General features: G+C 52.4%; 2 protein-coding genes across 4 annotated transcripts; one reads left to right on the top strand and one right to left on the bottom strand.

Moving 5' to 3' along the window:
* Positions 1-85: 85 nt before the first annotated feature.
* CIAO3 (cytosolic iron-sulfur assembly component 3) lies at positions 86-13946 on the top strand. 2 transcript variants are annotated; one of them, XM_051632209.1, is made up of 11 exons: positions 86-175; positions 1497-1592; positions 2964-3107; positions 3656-3788; positions 4162-4296; positions 4608-4726; positions 6223-6352; positions 6589-6661; positions 10091-10228; positions 11233-11390; positions 12094-13946. In XM_051632209.1, exons 1-11 carry the CDS (start codon positions 110-112, stop codon positions 12330-12332), a joined length of 1431 nt encoding a protein of 476 aa, XP_051488169.1. In that variant the 5' UTR covers positions 86-109; the 3' UTR covers positions 12333-13946. The 2 variants fall into 2 exon arrangements, with proteins under 2 accessions (XP_051488169.1, XP_051488170.1); XM_051632210.1 differs by lacking the exon at positions 86-175 and adding an exon at positions 1104-1306.
* On the bottom strand, positions 13896-19450 carry LOC127390495 (hydroxyacylglutathione hydrolase-like protein). Of its 2 annotated transcripts, none has more exons than XM_051632212.1 (8): positions 19181-19450; positions 18102-18166; positions 17906-18023; positions 17361-17469; positions 17088-17191; positions 16833-16934; positions 16666-16745; positions 13896-16284 (listed from the first exon to the last, which is right to left on the bottom strand). In XM_051632212.1, the coding sequence occupies exons 1-8, from the start codon at positions 19283-19285 to the stop codon at positions 16119-16121; spliced, it is 849 nt and encodes a 282-aa protein (XP_051488172.1). In that variant the 5' UTR covers positions 19286-19450; the 3' UTR covers positions 13896-16118. The 2 variants fall into 2 exon arrangements, with proteins under 2 accessions (XP_051488172.1, XP_051488173.1); XM_051632213.1 differs by having other exon boundaries at positions 17930-18023.

The raw sequence follows: 19450 nt of genomic DNA, 5'->3' as shown, positions 1-19450 counted from the left end.
CGCCGCGCTTTCCGGCAGCGCCCTTGACAACCGCGCCTCCGCGGCCTTTTACGGCAGCGCGCGGGCCCCGCCCCCCCCGCCGGCTGCCGCGCTTTGCGGCGGGGCCGCCATGGCGTCCCGGTTCAGCGGGGCCCTGCAGCTCACCGACCTGGACGATCACATCGGGCCCTCTCAGGTGGGAGCCGCGGGGACGGCCCGGCCCGGCCCTGCCCGGCCCGGGGACGGGGGGGGGGGCGCTGAGGGGCGCTGGGCCGGGCGGGCCGCGGGGGCCGAGGCCGGTGGGCTGTCAGACGCGCTTTGGGTGAAATCAGGTGCTAAAAGGTGAACCCCGCGGAGATCACGTCTCCTCCAGAGGGGGCAGCAGCAGCAGCGGTCGGGCCGAGCCCCTGGAAGGAGCTGACAAGCAGCGGCGCTTGGCCCAGCAGGCAGGCCCTGCCGGCTGCCCCGCGCGTCTTGGTCTCGATCCTCCCCGCGCCCCAAAACAACGAAAAAACGAGTTTCCCCGCACACCTCTCCACTGCAGAGATGCTCCTGCAGCGGGGGGGGGCAGGGAAGTGGGATGGAGCAGCAAGGACGAGTCAAGATGGTCACTTCTTCGAGCCTTCAAGCACCAGCAAAAGCAGAAGACAGGCGTCCTGGCTGTCCTGGTGCACAGGAGCGGCAGAAAAGCCGCCCTGAAGTGAGCTGAGAGGAACGGGGCTCAGCAAGCCCCTCGGCTCCCTCTGCAGGGGTTCCCGGTGAAGCCTTCCATGTAACCGGTGCAACCGGCTGCTCCGTTTCGAGCAGAGATCGTTGCTTTGGTCAGTGAGCATCGCTGGGGAACCGCAGCGACTCCTGCAGAGTCTGAAGCTCGCAGGGCGCAGCGAGGCTGGGTGACCGGGGCTGCAGCCTTGGGCAGGGCACGGGGGTAAGAGGCGAAGAGAATCCGAGCTGACCAAGCGGGACAAGGAGTCACAAGGTGCCTAAACAACAAATAATGGGAGCAAATGCAAAAAGCAGCCCTGAGACCTCAGCACAGGACAATGCAGCAAGCTGGAAGCAGTCCCGCTGAGGTCGTCGGAGCCCTCTGGACATGAAATGAAGCTTGGCTGGCACCGGCCCCGTGCGGGCTGTGCTGACCACGCCTCCCGCCCTCTGCGTTCGCAGGGAAGACTGTGGGATCATCCCCAAGGTTTTGGGAGAGGAGGAGCGTGCAGACAAGCCTCCCTTCCTCCCAAGGCTCCGTAAAACACAGCGGTGTCCTTCAGGGAGGACAGCAACATTGTTTGGTGTGATGCTGGAACAATGTTCCTTCTGTAAAAAAGGGGTGAGCAGGTTTTGCTTGGACATTTTCCCTCGGTGGTTAGAGACTCTGGAAGTAGATCCAGCCCAGCTGAAGGGACAGCAAGCAGCATTCCCTCTGCAACTCGTGTCTGGCTTCAGTCTGCCCAGTGTCTGTTAAATCTTCCACACTTGGTTGTTCATCTCCTCACTTTCGGGCTTGGCTTCTCTTTCAGGAATGTATCAAACCTGTAAAAGTGGAAAAAAAGCCTGGAAAAGCAGCAGCTAAGATCAGAATTGAAGCAGATGGGACTTATTTCCAGATCAACCAGGTACGTGTGGTTTTTCTTCATTATTGTCTAAAATATCCAGAGGACACGAGTGTGTCCTGAAGCACTTGACCAGGCTGCAGCTACTTGGTGCCTGAGGGAGGACCAAGATGTGAGGCAGGTGTTGCCACTGCTGCCAGCACTTTCACAAATCTTTTTTCCAAAGTCCAGCTTTTTAATTGCCCATTTTTATAAGCAGTGATCCATATTTTGTCAGTCTTTTGTGCCCTGGAAGCACTGACCCTGCTGAGTGATGATTTTCAGTGCAAGAGCAGGTGAGCTGAGAAGTCTGTTTTGCCATCAGTGCTTAGATACTGGCAATTTCCAGGTGATTTGAGACAAAGGCTTTTCCTGCTGCCTTCTCTCAGGCAGGGGGGTGCTCACTTACAGAGGGGTTCAAATCTAAATTTTGCTCCCGATGTTTTAAATGATATTTTAAATGATTTGTGAAGCAGCCTCTTGCTTACAGAATTAGTGCTGAGTTTTGGAGAATTCTTGTCCTGTTCACAGAGAAGAGGTTGGCACTAGTTAACCAAACACTCTTAACTCTAAGCAGATCATGACTTCTTGACTTAAAAAAGGGGGATACAGCACTTCCAAAGAGGTCTGGTCTCTTAACATTTTAATGTCATCATTTTTAATTGCTTGGTCTTTTCTGGCTTCAGTGAGAAGTGAAGTTTAGGAGCAGAGTCCCATGGGGAAACTGACTCATCCAGGTCAACTATTATGAGCAGTGTTTCCATCCAGGGACACATGCTGCCTTTGAGTTGCTGCTCCCCAGTTCTCCCATCAGGGGCCATGGAAGTTTTGTACACAGAAGGATTGCAGAACACTCAGCATTAATTAAAAGTGTTAACAAGCTGTTAGTCTGGTTACACAATCTGTTTAAGAATAGAATTCAAGTTCCTGTGAAGAAGCAGCTCCAGTACTGTCCAATAACATGAGCAGCATCTGACATGGGTGACAAAGCTGGCATGCTTTCTCCAGCATGATATTCCATATATAACACTGATCCTGGGAAAGTATCATGTCAGTGTTTTGGAGCAGCATCAGCCCACCAGAGAGCACAAATAATTGTGGTGTGAGCAACTGTCCTGTATGTGAAGAAAGTGACATTCTCAGTCTTCCCAAAGCTTTCCTGAAGTCCCTCACCCTGTTTGCATCTGTCTGCCAAACAATCCCATGAAAAGCAGCAACCTCCAAAGATCCTTGTCCTGCTTCTCAGCTGACTAAAAAGAAAAGATGCTTTTTAAAATTTATAAACCAAGAGCATAAAAAGGGCAACATCTTTGTTACTAAATACAGGAAAGGTTGGGAAACTGCTGCCTAATTCTGCAGGGTGATCAGAACTGACTCTGATCCCTTTCTTTCTAGGATGGAGGAGCACAAAAGCTGGAGAAGGCAAAAATTACCCTGAACGACTGTTTAGCCTGTAGTGGCTGCATCACATCAGCTGAGAGTGTTTTGATCACTCAGCAGAGCCACGAAGAGCTCTGCAAAGTGCTGGCTTTGAACAAGGTGGGTGCCAGGTCATGGCCAGGCAGAGTTGGGAGATCTTCATAGGTTGGGGTGATGGATCTGCAGGAGCATGTGTGGAAACAGCAGACATGAAAATTAGCTTGAGAGATCATAGACTGGTTTGGGTTGGAAGGGACCTTAAAGGTAATCTAGATCCAACCCCCCTGCATGGGCAGGCACACCTCCCACCATTCCAGGCTGCTCCAAGCCCCATCCAACCTGCCCTTCAACACTGCCAGGGATGGGGCAGCCACAGCTGCCCTGGGCAACCTGGGCCAGGGTCTCACCACCCTCACAGGAAGGAATTTCTTCCTGATGTCTAACCTGTCCCCTCTTCCAGTTTCTGAAGGATCTGAGGACAGTCTCAGTGCACTGTTTTGTTTTTACATGAGTTTTAAAAAGTAATCATAGGATTGGAAAGGACCTTTTTACGTTACTGACTTCAGGGTTTGATTGGGAGATATTTCCTGATGTTCTCGTGTGTTGGAAGTTCTGCCCGTGCCATGTTCCTGTTGTCTGAACAGTGGTTTGTTTGTTTGTTTTCACAGGCTGCCTCTCCCAGTGAACAGAAATTGGTGGTGGTTTCTGTTTCACCACAATCCAGAGCTTCACTGGCTGCAAGATATAAAATGGGTGTTCTGGAAACAGCAAAGAAGTTGACCATGTTCTTCAAGAGCTTAGGCAAGTGTGGTGCTGTGTCCTGCTCCCCTGGCGGGGCTGGCTTGGGCGTTAGGAGCTCACCAGTCTGATGTAGCTGAACCTCCTCGTGTTTCAGGGTTGGCATTAGCTACAATGCAAACTGTCTGCAATTCCAGTCACCTAATAAACTTGGAGTGAGGGAAGGAAGGGGCGTGAGATGTTAGGTTTGCAGCCAGAGCTCCTGCCTCCCCTGCTCCCCACCGCGCTGCGCTGCCCGGCAGGTCACCCGCAGCTGCAGAGGCTGCTGCCTGGAAATAGGGGTTACATAGTTTTTGAATCGAGTTTGACTGGAGGCTTTTGTTGTAGTTTGTTGTATCTTTCTGGTGGGTGTTAACACAGATGCTGTCCTGCCCAGGTGTGCACTACGTTTTTGACACAACTTTCTCAAGGAACTTCAGCCTGTTGGAGAGTCAGCGGGAGTTCGTAAAGCGCTTTCGGAAGCAAGCTGAGGACAAAAAGGCTCTGCCAATGCTGGCTTCTGCCTGCCCAGGTACAGTATGGGGTTAGGTAGGGAAATAATCTAATGGCACACTAGTAGCACACCAGAAGAAAAATTCAGAAAGCTGGTCAGGAAAGTTGAAATGGATACAACCTCCCTAGAGGGATAAAACCTCCTTAGAGGATTACTCCTTCACAGGACAGAGAGAACTCAGTGTTAAATTGTGTTACACTTCCTTTGCTTTCTGTGCTGAAGTGAGACTGAAAATGGTTATTAAAGGGTACTGAGCCTGGGGGGAGGGTGAGCAGAGGGAAGGGATGCTTGCTGGCTTTTTAATTTAATTTGCTCCTGACACTTACCAGGTTGGATCTGCTACGCAGAGAAGACCCACGGCGGTTTCATCATCCCGTACATCAGCACCACCAAGTCTCCCCAGCAGGTCATGGGCTCCTTGGTCAAGGGCTATTTTGCAGAGCAGCAGGTGAGGGGCTGCAGTATATTACATGGCAACCTGCTAGAATTGAACACTTCAAGCTGATACTTTCTTGTTTTGCTGCCTATTGCACCTTAGCCTTCAAAGGTAAAAATGACCTGGCAGAAGCCAACAAAGGCAGCATCTTGCTCACTTCTGGTTTACCTAACCAGACATTAGCAATTAGGACAGTAACACTAAGCACATTCTGCATGGACTACTTAAAACCTCTGCATGTTATTTGGGAAGGCTGGAAGAACATTTTCCAGTGTCCTTGTGCTCCCATCTTGTCTGTGTGTGGTATTTTCATGTTGTTTAACACTGATTAGTAACTGAAATTATCCTAAGACAGCTTCAGTTGGTGCATATGTGCAGATCCTGTCTGGTCTGAAATCTACTTGCTTGTTCCCAACTTAATGTTCCTTTCCAGTTTGACTTAGTTCTGGTCTCAGTCTTTAACCTTTGGAATCTTTCCAAACATAAGTTTGTTTTTTAAAGCCTAGAATTCTACTAACAGCCTAGATTTGTGCAGTAAGCTCAAGCACCACTTCTGGTTGTGTGATTTATTGTCCACTAATGAGCAGGGGTTTAACACTTGCATGAAGTCAGTGCTGACATCTGCATACTTGGTACAGAAACTGGCTGCTCCTAAGAGTATTTGGCACAAGACACCAAAGCAAAGGCCTTGAGCCAATTACTTGTTTCCTCAGCCTGTGCTTATTTCTCAGATGGCCATGAGGTTTTTGTCTCCCAGATGATTTTTTAGTTGCTTGTGCCAGGACTGGTTTCAGTGGTGTGGAGGAAGCACTCTAACTGCAGAATTAAGAATTCACTTCACTAACTTTGTCTGGACATCTGCATGAGCAAAAGGAGGGGGAAAAAACCTGTGAGAGACCAAGCTGCTGACACTTGCTACAGACTGAAATTGGGTTCTGTGACAGAAATAGTGTATAAATGAAGGTGTATGTGTGTATTTATATTCAGCCTGGAGAAGAGAAGGCTCCAGGGAGACCTTAGAGCACCTTCCAGTACCTGAAGGGGCTCCAGAAAAGCTGGGAAGGGGCTTCTCACCAGAGAGGACAGTGATAGGACAAAGGATAATGGTTTTAAAATGAAAGAGAGGAGATTTAGGTCAGACATCAGGAAGAAATTCTTCACCATGAGGGCAGGAAGGTGCTGGAATAGGTTGCCCAGGGAGATTGTGGCTGCCCCATCCCTGGAGGTGTTCAAGGGCAGGTTGGATGAGGCTTGTGCAGCCTGGGCTGGTGGGAGGTGTCCCTGCTCATAGCAAGGAGGTTGGATCCTGATAATCTCTAAGATCCCTTCCAACCTTCACCATCCTATGATCCTATATATACACAAATAAATGTTCAGTGACTATGGAGAGCATTTCCAGAGGCATGGGGGCATTAGGTCCATCATTCTCACTTTGAGCCAGGAGATCTCTCCCTCAGGCCAGGTTTGCTGGTGACCAATCCAACTGCAGAGCTTTGTTTTCCCTCCAGCACTTCTCACCTGACCAGATTTACCACGTCACAGTCATGCCCTGTTATGACAAGAAGCTGGAGGCTTCAAGGCCAGACTTTTTCAACCAGGAATACCAGACCCGGGAGGTGGACTGTGTGATCACCACAGGTGAGCAGAGCCAGAGCTAGTCCAGCTGATTACTGTCAGCCTCAGCAAGGTGTTTGCTCCTTTTGATTACCCTTGGTCTCTGGTAGAGGCTGGAGTGTGGGTGTTGCTGTACAATCACACTTCAGTCATGCCAATCATGGTAAAAATTGCAGATGCAGTTTTCTGTTCTGGTCTGTGGGTTTGTTTTCCTTTCTCTCCAAAATAAGAACCTTCTTATGTCTCTGGTTCTATTTTAGGAGAAGTGCTAAAGCTGTTGGAACAAGAAGGAGTATCCCTGTCAGATGTAGATCCCGCTCCTTTGGATTCCATGTAAGAACAAAATCCCATTTGCATCTTCCATTATTTTCTTCTTCATCCAGTATTTACAGGGCCCTTCCACAGAACTTGCCTTTCCTCTCCTCCTCAGGGCTGCATGTCTTGGCATTTCACTTGTTTTCTTCTGTCACTGGTTTGGAATCAGTACAATTGTGCTTAAAATACTTAATCTGCAGAATATGCTGAATCTCCACTTGTGGAGAACCTGTAACTATTAGGTCTGGATGTCAGTAGTGCAGGGATTAGCAGCTCTCCCTGTAAGTCAGCAGGATTGCTGGAATTAGCTCAGAAAGAGCACAATGGCAAAACAGTCATGCAGAGAAGTACAAATTGCATGGCAGTCATTTACCTCAGTCCCTCACAGGGAGGCTGGTGGGATCCCACAAAGATCTAACTGCAGACTTTGAAAAATGAGAGAATCTAAACCAGTGACAGAAGAGTTTGCTACAATAGAGGCTGTTCTGCTCTGAGCTCAGTGTGCCTGGATCTGTTCCTAGTTACCAGAGCTACTGTAAGGATTCCAGAATTAAAGCACAAATAAGAAATACTTGGGTCACTGAGCTAATCTCTAGGAGTCTTTATTTGTAAAAAAATGAGATCTTAAAACATGTGCAAACCAGATGGGACTTTAGTTGCTTCAGTTGAAAAATAACATCTGGGGAAGTGAGAACTGCACAGAGATCCAAGTGCCTACAGAAACATCACACTAGACTCCTCCACGTTGACAGGCAGTGGTGGATCCACACTGAACCAAAGCCTTCTCCAGTTGAAAAGAAAGGTTAAGTTTGTAGTTCAAAAATGTACTGCTCAGGCTCCTTAAGTTTTTAGGAGAAATTTGGATGCCTCAAATACGAGCTTCTAGCACCTGATTATCATCATCAAATGGTTTGTGTTGGAAGGGACCTTCAAGATCATCCAGTTCCAACCCCCCTGCATGGGCAGGGACACCTCCCAGCAGCCCAGGCTGCTCCAAGCCCCATCCAACCTGCCCTTCAACACTGCCAGGGATGGGGCAGCCACAGCTTCCCTGGGCAGCCTGGGCCAGGGTCTCACCACCCTCACAGTGAAGAGTTTCCTCCTAATGTCTAGTCTAAATCTCCCCTCTTCAAGCTGTAATCCATTTCCCCTTTTCCTACTGGTCACAGTTGTCAACTGTGACACTCATTTTGAAATCTAGTTTATTTCTAAATAGGCTGCAAGTCTTTCTAGTCCAGCCAAGGCCATTGGCAGCCTTTGCCCAAGAGTTCTGATCAGCACATGGATGTTGGCAGAGCTGTGAAGGGAAGTGTCCTTCCATGCAGCCTGTTTCCTAGGTTAGTTCTAATTGTTACAAACACTGGTCGCTCCTGTGCTTCTGAAAAGAAGGGGAGTGTGAGGCAGAGTCTGCTGCTGCCCAGTCCCCTTCATGCAACAGATCCTGAATTTAAAGAAAAGATTTTAAATGATGTGCATGCCCAGAGCCTCCCTTCTGCTACACTGCAGGGGATCAGCAGGTGGAGGTGTCACATCACACATTTACCAGCACAGGTGTATTCATGCACACTTTTCCCAGGATTAAGTATCTTTCTTCCTGGCACAGCATATGCACAGGTGGCTTTCACATCTAAAAAGAAAAGTATCCTCAGCTATAATAAATGTCTGCATGACTGAAACCCAGAAATACAACTTCAGAAGTTGCCCATGCAAACAAGTCCTTCTGTTCTACCTGCTTTGTTGTTACACCTCTTAACAGAGAATGGAAGAGAAAAAAAGAGATCCCAAAGTGTTTGGGTTCCCTTAGGAAATGACTTTATGGAAGTGTCAGTTATATCATAGAACCAAATGTCTAATTAGTTGATAAAGATCTCTGGCCCACTTGCTAGGAGGACATTCTGAGCACCAGGCCTCCTGCTGGGGGTGATAAAGTGCCTCTGTAACCTTTTGCTGGCTGTAACACTCAGTGAATGGGCTGGTTACAAACAGCACGTATCCCTCACAACTTGGAGCATTCCTGTCAGCAATCCAATGGCTGTTGTTCTGCTTCATCCTCCAGCACGTGGAAAAGCCCATTAAGAGGTTATTATATTTGGCAGCAAGAATGAGATAAAGTGCCAGAAATCCCCAGACCATTGCTGGTGCAACCCTCAGCTCCAGGCCAGCTCTGGAGCTTCCTGGCAGCCTCAGCTGAAGAGAACAGCAGTACGTGAGGCCAGACACACTGAAACATGTTGTTAATGAAGCTCAGTTCCTGTAAACAAGATCAAATTAAAAATAGTTTCTGAGGGTGATTGGGGGCTGAAGTGTTGCCTTCTGCAGCTCTTCCAAAGCCAAGATTTTTATCTGCAAGAGGCAACATCTTTGGTTTGACTTGGGACTAGTTGGCCTGGATTCAAGTGTTTTCCCCCTGCAGCTGTTAGGAGGGGAACACAAGTGCCACTGCCTGGGGGGTGCTTAGGAGCAGATCCCTCATCTTGTTCTTCCCTCATAACAAAAGCCATTGTTGTGGCTTCCATCTGGTGAGCTATTCTCAAGAAACATTCTCTTGACCTCTGGATAGCTGGTGTGTTTTGGGATGTCAGTGAGGCAGAATGACTTGTGCAGAGCTACAGTTACAAAACTGATGTTAACCTAGGTGTTCAACACCAGAAGTGCCTTGAACTTGAACTGTGCTCCCATGGAGGACAGACTTGTGTGGAGCAAACATTTTTGCATCAGTAAGTGGGTTCCCCTTGGTGACAGAACTTTGAGGATGTGAAACCACAGCATCAGCAATTTCACCTCCCTGTGCTTGTGCTCACAGCTCTGGTACCTCCCAGAAGTCTTCTCACAGCCCAGCAGCCACAACTAAAGCAGCTGGTTGCAGAATATGCATCCTGACACAGAACTAGTGCTTTCAAGAGTCAACTCTGCCTTTGATGATGTTGCAGAGAAGTTTCAGCACTGATGGGTTGTCTCTTGACAGAGCCAAGACCTAGGCTAGGTTGTATTCTCCAAGAAATGAAGATTCTCCAGGGTTGCACAGACCCCTATCATCACTGCCTCATTCCCCTCCTCCCATCTCTAGGTGGAATCCAGGATGTTTTTGCAGAGGTGTTGAACAGAAAACCAACAAAACATGCACATCAGCTTGTCACCCTGGAAATTCAAGCATTCCCAAATGTATTTTTGACTCACAAAGTTGGCAGTGCACAGATCAGGCCTTGTAGTGACACATGCCAGTGTTGCCACTGAGCTTGCCCCAGAGGACACTGAGCAGCACAGGCTTAAATCTGATGGGCCCAGCAGCTACAAATAGTTGGCTCCCAGGAGGAAGGGAAAAGCCAGGAGCTCCAAGGAACTTGTGGCTTCTCTGTTGCTTTTGAGTCCCCTGGACCTTTGCATTAGTGCTGGCTGTTGTGTTTTACCCAAGATCCCCCTAAAACTGCTGCTTTTTTCCCCTCTCAGGTTTAGCAGTGCTGCAGGAGAGCAGCTCACCAGCCACTCTGGAGGTGGGTCTGGGGGCTACCTGGAACACATCTACAAGCATGCAGCCAAGGAGCTCTTTGGAATTCACGTGGATACAATTCAGTACAAACCTTTAAAGTAAGAAGTCTCAAGTCCTACAGAGAGCACTATTTCTGTTGCAATTCCATCCCTGCTGTTATCTTCCTCATGGGCTGAAACTGTCTTTGCAATGTTAAACATTTTACTTCAAGCCATGGGAATTGGCTTCTCACTCCCACAGCTGCTGAGCAATAAATCAGCCAGAGCTCAGGGCAGCCTTTCCCTTGGAGACCTCCAGCCCCTGCACCACCCACACACTGTCCTGGCCTGATAGATTTTCCCAGTATCAAGTTGCAGACAGTTTTTAAGAGTAATTTGGAAGAAAGAGCTCACATGGAGCTGGGCTTCCTCACCTGCAGCCAGACCAGTGCAGCAGATGTGTTACTAATCTGGCTATCACAGGACAGAAAATCTTGTCTCAGGACTTGAGGGCCCTGTTTTAACTGGCAAGACAGAAAGCAAGTCACTGAGTTTGGGCAGAGGGGCCCACTCAGCTGAGCTTCTTCCCACTTAGGATATTATTTGTAATTAATTCTGTCCCTAAATAGCAACATGTCTGTTTAGGATTCTCAGAACAACCCCCCAGAGTCTCAGTATGAAACACTTGATATTAATCAAATTATTGTTTTACCAGGAACAGGTATTTCCACTAACTTTAGGGGTCTAGAAGCCTTCCCTGATGGTTTGCTCCCTGTTTTTATGACCCACTACAATGTGAAGGTCTCCTCAGTGGCCTCACTAATGTACAAGTTGGCTTCAGCCAACTCAGAAAGCTCTGTCACAATGAAGCTTTTGTTTAGACTCCATTTGCTGAGCTTTTAAGGATTTATTCAACACAGGTGTTCTCCAGCAAACTGGGTTTGAGTGGCAGGTCTTCAAACAGGATTGGAAAAAGATTGTGAACTGGTTCCTTCATCTGTTTGGTCTGAGTGAACTAGGACAGCTCTCCTGAACATTTCAGAGTTTGTTCTAGCACAGGGCTCTTTGAAGTTTAAAATAGAAGTTAATTTGGGTAAGACATTTTCTCTGCTCTTGTTCCTCAGAAACAAGGACTTCCAGGAGGTGACACTGGAGAGGGATGGAGTAGTCCTGCTCCAGTTTGCTTTGGCTTACGGGTTCCGGAACATCCAGAACCTGGTGCAGAAGCTGAAGCGAGGGAAGTCACCCTATCACTACGTGGAGGTCATGGCCTGCCCCTCAGGTGAGGCTGCTCAGGGACCTCATTGCTACAAAGGACCTCCTGGTTTTCTGAGCTCTTTGGCACATGAAGAGATCCTTCCTTTAAAGTTACACAGAATTTACTATTATGCTTTTAAAGGATGTTTGCTACAGCTGGTGAAGAAAGTCTCTTTCTACCTATTTTATTCTCTTCCACTTTGTGCAAGCCCTCCTTTTTCTCCTTCCTGGTTCTCTTTGGACAAGCTCACAGGGAGCAGAGGCTCCTGGAAGGACACTGAGCTGCTGCTCTTGGCCCTGGGGAGAGCTGCTCCCTTCCCCAGGGGGGCTGCTCAGAACCAGGACATGAGCACACACACAGCTCAACTCACAGTGCCCCAACAGCAAACCCAGAACACATCCCAGGGTGTTTATCTTACCTTCAGCTGAGACTCCACGGCTCTTCCCACCTGGATGTTCTGGAGGCACAAGATAAGAGCCAAAGCTCCCTGCTCTGTGCTTCTGTCTCCTGGCAGGTCCCAGCTTGCCTCAGCAACCCACTCACAGCCATCTCCCCTCCAGGGCTGCTGGGGTGAGATAACTGGGGAGTAAACCACAGTTATACTGGTGCCTGCCTTGCTGTAACTGGTTGCAGGTGCAGAGCAAATTGGCTGTAGTGGGTTGGTTTTTTTCCTGTTAAAGCTGAAGGACTTTCTAAACCCGGTGTTTTTTCTCACTGTTGCACCCAGGCTGTTTGAATGGAGGAGGGCAGATCAGAGCAGAGGGTGAAGCCAGCAAGGACCAGCTGCAGCAGGTGGAGAGGCTGTATGAGTCTGTGCAGCCTGCAGCTCCAGAGGACAGCCAGGCTGTCAGGGAGCTGTACCAGCAGTGGCTGGGGGGCCCAGGCTCGGAGGGGGCTGCAGGGGCTCTGCACACCCAGTACCACGCCGTGGAGAAGACAAGCACTGGGTTTAACATCAAGTGGTGAAGACTTGATGCTGGGAAGCCCTGACACAGGTACTCGGTGCCTTTGTAACTCAGTCGTGGTTCAGACTCTCCAGAGGCAGCTCAAGCTCTGTGCCATTGTGGGGAGTCTGCAGTTTGGGACTGGTTAGGGATGAGAAGGTGCTTACAGGCAGGCACTGTCAATTCCTGCAGCTTTATAGTTACTGAAGTGCTGTAAATAAAAACTAAATGCTGACTTAAAACACACATCAAAAGCAGCAGTGATACATCCAAGCCTCTGCACAGGCTGTGAGGACTAAAACTGCTCTCCCTTTGCAACCCTGTTCCTACCAGAGCAGGTGGTGAAGGTGCTGAGGAGGTGACCTGCAGGACCCTTCATGCTACATCACAGTGTTCCTCATCCAGGCCTTGCTGTATTTTCACAGCACTAAGTCTTGTGGACCCTGGGTTCTGTTTTTCCATTTCCCTGGCCCTGACAGGCTGTCCTTGAGGTGCAGCTGAGTGTCCCTGCTCTGTCAGAGGGGCAGCCAGGGCCACATGAGGAGCGTCATCTGTAGGGCTGGTTTATTGCCTGCTGAAATGGACTTTCATGAAGGCTGGAGAAGAAAAAGTTAGAGTGATTATTTTTTTTTTTCTTTTAATTACAACAGTCTATAACTGTGGGCAATTACAGCTCTCTTTTTCTCTCCCCAAATACCCAGTAGAGAGTCACAGAATTATCACATCTACCCCATCCTCAGCAGCCAGTTACTAATGGGTAATAATCCTTCAATTCAGAGAAGACAATTCTTTACAGTAAGAATTTCTTGCCAGCTTTCCTTCCAGTGAAGGACCAAGTCCTTGCTATCTCTGAGGTGTTCCTTTTCACAAGTTAACAGCAGGTGGCTGTGAGATGTAATCATTACAACAAGGAGTTTACCAGAAGAAGCCAGGAGGGCAGTGAAAACACCCCTGGTTTAACACAGCATGTCCTGATGCCAGAAGACAGATGGAGCTGGAACAGCTTTGGCCTTGGAGAGGACACGTGCCTGCCGTGCTCACTGTGCTCCTGCACACGGGGATTTGCAGAACTATTCACAGAAGAACAACTGAATGGATAACTCCGGTTTGGTCTGTTTCATCTGAGTCACTTCTGGCTCTGCAGTGTGTCTGGGGAGGGGCAGGCAGTGCTGGCAGGTTTGCAGCTGTGCCTGACCCTGAGGGGACGGGACACGGGCAGACGTGGACTCTCCTTGGGGTGCTGTGCTGCAACTGAAGACCAACTTGAGAATCGTCACTGAATCACTTCAGTATTCTCCTTTTTCCAGTTTCTGCTATGTGAGGAAGAAGTGCAGGGAGTAAAAAGTGGACAAGAACTGAAAACAAAGCTGCCACTTTGCTTAGTTCCTCAGAGTAAACTCGGATGGAGCTGGATACTCCCTCGGGCCCCACTGACCCCTGCCTGGCCCTCCCCACAGATCCTCCCCAGGCACTGCAGCCTCCAGCTTCAGGCTGTCCCACCTCCTGTAACAGCTCCTCTGGCAGGACTTGCCTGTGTCCTTCCCAGAGCCACCATTATTAAAAGCAAGCCATCAGTGTGAAAGACTTGGTTTTTATGTTTTTAATTAAAAGCTTTACATTTTTCGGGTGTTGCTGATCAATTAGTGAATTCACAGTGTTCATAAGGCAAGAATTTCCTGCAGGTTCCCCCTCCCCACCAATTAATTTCATAAGCCAGTGGTGGTTTCAGCAAGTGCCTTTTTCCGGGCACAGATGGAGCCCAGGGTGTTCCACTGTCCTGTAAGATGTTCATCCCCAGCAGGAGCCCCTGCTGGAGCAGTCGGTCCAACACGCTGCTGTGCTGAGACCACGGACTGTCCCATCAGTGCAAAAGAAACATCCTGGTTCTGTTGAGAACATGCACAGCAGGCCAGAAGTGCACAAATAAATAAAGCTAAATTAGCAGTAAATTAAACAATTGAGGCTTGGGGGGGGGGGGGGTGACATAGACCAATATGTGCTGCTGAAGCCATTAAAGACTGAACGTACCGAGACCTCAGGTCCTGCAGACACCCTGGGGTGTCTGTTCTTGGTACCAAGAACAGCTTGAACTCCTCCAGCCTTTGAGCTGCAGGCTGCTGCTGTCTGTGTGAGCAGGAACCCTCCCCAAACACACACATCTCTGCTCCCTTCTAGAGGAACCCCCCCAGTTAACATTCACCAACTGCCACTGCATCAAACTGGGAACCTCTGAGGCGATCGTACCCAGGCAGTTTGTGCAACAGGGTTAATTCTTCCCCTCCTCTGGCAAAGAGTAAACTCTTAACACTCTAATTTAATGAAAGGAAAAAAAACCTTAGTCTAGTTTCTAGCAAGGGAAGAAGTGGCCACAAGCCAGGATTCAGAGGGAAGAGAGGCAGTTCACAGTCCACACATGAAAGATCCTGAAGTCAACTCAATTCCAGTGTTAGGAGCTACAAAACTTATAAGCAACATTTTAAAATGTCAGGACATGGTGAAGGATTTCAGGAGCAGCTCCTGCTCCTCTGGCTTGGCTTGAACTACACAGGCTGGGTGTAAAAGTGACACCAGGACAGTGACACACACTCTGCATACTGAAGTGAAGAGGGACCTAGACACTGTCCCACAGGGAACACCTGCCCCAGCCTGGGCCTTCCAGAAGGATTGGCACAGCTATTCCCAGGGATACCATCGAGCCCTGGGGTTTTCTTCCCACAAAAATAAAACTTTGATGGTTTGGGATGCACCTCCCCAGCACCTGCAAATAAAAGCTGTACATGTTTCTCACTTAAAAAAAAAAAAATGCAGTCTGGATTTGGCACAAACTGAAGGCTGCAGAGGCTGAGGAGAGCCAGCTCCTCCCCAGCTCTTGTTCTACAGGCAGCAGAAATACAAGTTTCAGCCAAATGCTTTCCAGTTTTTGTATCTTGGGGGAGAAAAAAGCAGCAGCAAGGGACCTGCAGCAGCACGTTGCTGTTTGCTGCTTAAAAAACTGTCACACCTTGCAAAGTATTTTACAAAGCCAGTGGGTCAGAGCAGACTTTCCTCCAGGGCTGAGCTCCACCTGAAGGGGGGTCTGCACGGTTTGAGTGGTTTGGGGGCCCCCCTAATTCAGCGACTGTTACAGCTCCCCAGGCAATGTTTGTCTAGGGCTACCATAAAAAGAAGGGAGAAAAAGGGGGTGGAAAAGCCTAAACAAACGCCTCTGCAAGGAGGGTTTGTGTTAGCCCAGGGCTGGAGGCTGAACTGATCAGAGCCCTTCCTGGTGTTCCCCTGCAGAGCTGGGCAGCTCCCTGCCTGGGACAAGCCCCGGGACAGCGGGAGGAGAGCAGGGACAGGAGGGATTTGCCTCCAGCCCTGCCAGGCAGCAGGTCGGTGGCTCTGGAGCTGCTCCAGCTGAGCCCCTGGAAGGGCAGGACAGCCCTGTGGGTGCTGGGCAGGTCCCTGGGGCACAGCACCAGGGTCCCCACCTTTTCCATACTCCCCCCATAGCTCCAGCAGACAAAGGACTGCAGGACAAGCAGCAGCTCCCAAACGTTGCCAGATTGGGTGTCCTCTCCTCCAAACCATCTCCTGACCACGGGGGTCACTGCTGGCTGAGCCATCTCAGGGCACCCACAGGCTCCCTTCTCCCACAGGACTCGAGCAGGGCTGGAGGGAACAAAGCAGAGCCTCAAAATGAGCAGGTGAGAGACAGAAACCACTTCCCAGCTGCCAAGTCTTAAGGGAGTAACTCGGAGCGGGACAGATGCAGCCCCGGGGGAGCCGTGACGGGGCCGCTGCGCCTCGGGAGCCCCAGCACAGCCCCTCATTTCTTCTCGAGGAAGGGGCTGAAAAGTCCCCAGTCGAACGCGAGCACAGCCTGGGGATGGGGCCGCTCCTTGGGCTTCTTGAAGTTATCCTTCTCAGTGCGGAGGGTCCTCAGCACCTCCACCGGGTCCGTCTTGCCCGTGAACTTCTGCACGGGCTCCTCCCTGCAAGGAGACCGGCTCTGCTGTGATCGCAGGGGATGAGATGGGGACTCACCTCTTCCCCCTACTGGGACCCCAGCACGGCTGGTGCAGACAATGGGAGAGTCATGTCCTCATCCCAGGTAGCCACTGGGGGCACATGGGGCTTGTCTGTGAGTGCCCCTGTTCTGGGCAGTGCAGGACCCCATGTCTGGGCAACCCCTCCTCCCTCAGGCTTGAATTTCCCACCAACAAGCAAAGTCACTGGGAGAAGGGGTGGCATGGAGGGAAAAGAGGAGCAGAATTTGGGGACAGGATGAGTCAGCCGGGACCTGCCCCCCATGGCTCAGTTTGGGGCTGGCCACAGCGGGGCCCTGTGCACCCCCAGGCACGGCTGCTGCTTACGTGACCCGCAGGAAGGGGTTGTAGAGGAACTCCTCCCGCAGCGTGGAGGGCACCGTGGGCAAGTCCTCATCATCCCGCTGCTGCCGAGGAACCAGAGAGATATCCAAAACCCTGCTGGCACCCAACAACCCCTCTCCCCCCGCCCCGGCAGGGGCACAGCCACTTACTTTGGCCCAGGCGAGTTTGTTCTTCACTATTTCATTCTCCGGTTCCACTTTCAGGGCAAACTTGAGGTTTCGGACGGTGCACTCGTGGCCACAGAACACCTTCTGCAAGGTAGCACCTGCCGTCAGGCCCGACCCATCCTGGTCTCACTGCAGTCCCAGGGATGGGCACTGCCTCCTGAGCACTGCCAGCCTCGAGCCCCCCTCCCCAGTCCTGGGGTCCCTCCCCCGGCTGGGGCTGAGATGCCGGGCACTCACCGTCTCCATGGGCAAAGCCCCCAGGATTTGGGTGAGGTTGGTGTACATCTGCTCCGCTGTCCCCTCAAAGAACTTCCCGCAGCCTCCCACGAACAGGGTATCACCTGCAGGGAAAGGGGTCTGGGCACAGAGCGGACCCTGTCCCTGCTCCTGGGGAGGGGGCATGTGGTGGGAGCCCCCAGGCACCGGATAGGCTCAGTGAGCACCAAGCACACTGGGGACAGGCCACAGGCCCCGTGTCCCCATGGGGTGCAGAGCAGCAGGCTGGGATACCTGAGAAGAGAGCAGGAGCGTCTGGGGAGCCGTCCTCCCACATGAAGTAGCACATGTGGCCCGAGGTGTGGCAGGGGGTGAAGAGGCACCTCACCCGGATGGCCCCAAACTGTGGGGAGAGAGAGTCAGGACCCCGTTGGGATCACCCTGGTCCTGATGGGCAGCCAGACCCCCCAGACCTCCCCAAGCCCCACAGTGTCACCTGTCCAGGGGGGCACAGACATGCCGGCTGGCAGCGGTTTGGGCAAATCCTGGATTGCAGGTACCCGCTCTGATGGCACGTACCCCCAGGAGAGCACTGGGTCCCTCAGTGCAATCCCAAAAGGGCTGGGGATGGGACGGGGTTCCTCCTTCCCACCCCAAACCCACGGTGCCACATCTGCAGCCTCCCCCAGGGCACAGGCACCAACCCCATCATCTCCCAGCAGGGTGCCACAGCAGCGGGGACCGCTCCCCCCCCCCGCCCGGCACCGCTGCAGCCGCCCCACGGGCAGGGTCCGTGCACGGGTGGGTGCCGAGCTCGGGCTGCTCGTGCGGCCACGCACCGTCAGCTCCTGCTCGTGGGTCACCTTGTGGGTCAGGGCCCCGATCCGCTCGTCGGCGCCGAACACCCGCAGGCCGGGGAGCAGCCGCGCCAGCTCCTCGTTGCCCCTGGCGTGGTCCCTGCGCCGGCAGAGGAGGGAATGGGCACCGGGAACCACCCGGGCGGGGCCGCCCCGCGCCCGCCCCGGCGGCTCTTACCAGTGGTGGTGGGTGGTGAGGATGGCCCTGAGCACCACGTCCTCCTTCCTGATGATTTCCAGCAACTGAAACAGACCCAAAGCAGGAGGCAGTGAGCGCACGGAGAGGGGGTGACACAGGCGCACCCCTTGCGACAGCCGCAGGGCTGTGAGCAGCGCCCACCCCGGGGCAGGATCCGCCCCGCACAGCACTGCCCTGCAGGGACAGGCCCACGGCAGAGGAAACAGGGGAAAAAACAGGAAAAAAACCCCACACCAAACCAGTCAAAAACACCTGCTGAGCGACCGGAGGATGAAGCTGAGGTGAAGGCTCAGCTCCCCCGGCCGAACCCCTCCGGCAGAGGGGAGCAGGCAGAAGGGAATTGCTGCTCCCAGGGGAAAAGGGCATTTTATGGCCGGTGCTTTGGCAGCGTGAGCAAGAGCCGGGGCTGGGCTGGGGGTCACGGTGGAGGCGGGGGGGGGGGGTGGCAGCCCCGCAACCCACCCCGGCTTCCCCGCCTCGGAGAGGGGCCCCGCGGCTTTTAATGCCAAATTAAAATTCATCGCTACTTAACAAACCCCCCGGGCTGCTCCTGATTACGTTCCTCAAGAGAGGAAGGAAACACCCGAGTCGGCAACAAACGCCGAAAAACCGCGACAGCTTCTGCGGGGTGCGCGGCAGCCGGGGGAGGCAGGAGGACCGGGGGGTGATCCCAGCAGCACAGCCGCAGGCTGGCTCCCCAAAACCGAGCCTTCCCGCGGGAGACACGCTCCAAAGCCCTGCTTGGAGTTATTCTCGCTTGCTTTGAGGTCTGCACAGCTCCCAGCTCAGGCACAGCGAGGGCTGGGAGATAAGGGTGAAGGCGACAGGGAAATCCCCCGCGGGGTGGGTGGGAGTGGGGTCTAGCACACACACACCTCCCCCCCGCCGGGAGGATGCTCCTGGCACACACGGATGCACCCGCTGCACGCCAAGACCCCGCACACCAACCCCGCACGGGGCCACCACCGTGGGCACATCCCCCGAGCGGGACCCCGCAGCCCACCCGGGACGTGACGGGGCTGCGGCCTCTCTGGGGTGGGGGGCGAAGCACCTCTCACCCTTTTGGGGACGGCGGCGTCCACCGCGATGGCGTCCCGGGTGCTCTCCTCGATGACCAGGTACATGTAGTTGTCCTCCAGGACAGAAATCACCTTCACCTTCATGGTGTCTCACCAGCGCCGGCCGCGGGACATAGACGGGGGGGGGGGTTCCGGCCCCAGGCAGCGGCGGGGCGAGGCCCCAGGTGGGGTTCGCGGTGCCCCCCAGCCCCGCCGAGCCCCGGCCGATACCTGCGGGCGGCCCCGGCGCGGCCCCTCCCCGCAGCGGGC

Source organism: Apus apus, chromosome 14, assembly GCF_020740795.1.
Source record: "Apus apus isolate bApuApu2 chromosome 14, bApuApu2.pri.cur, whole genome shotgun sequence".
Classification (NCBI taxonomy): Eukaryota; Metazoa; Chordata; class Aves; order Apodiformes; family Apodidae; genus Apus; species Apus apus.
Note: the sequence above shows the minus strand (reverse complement) of the source record. Positions and strands in the feature narration are given on the sequence as shown.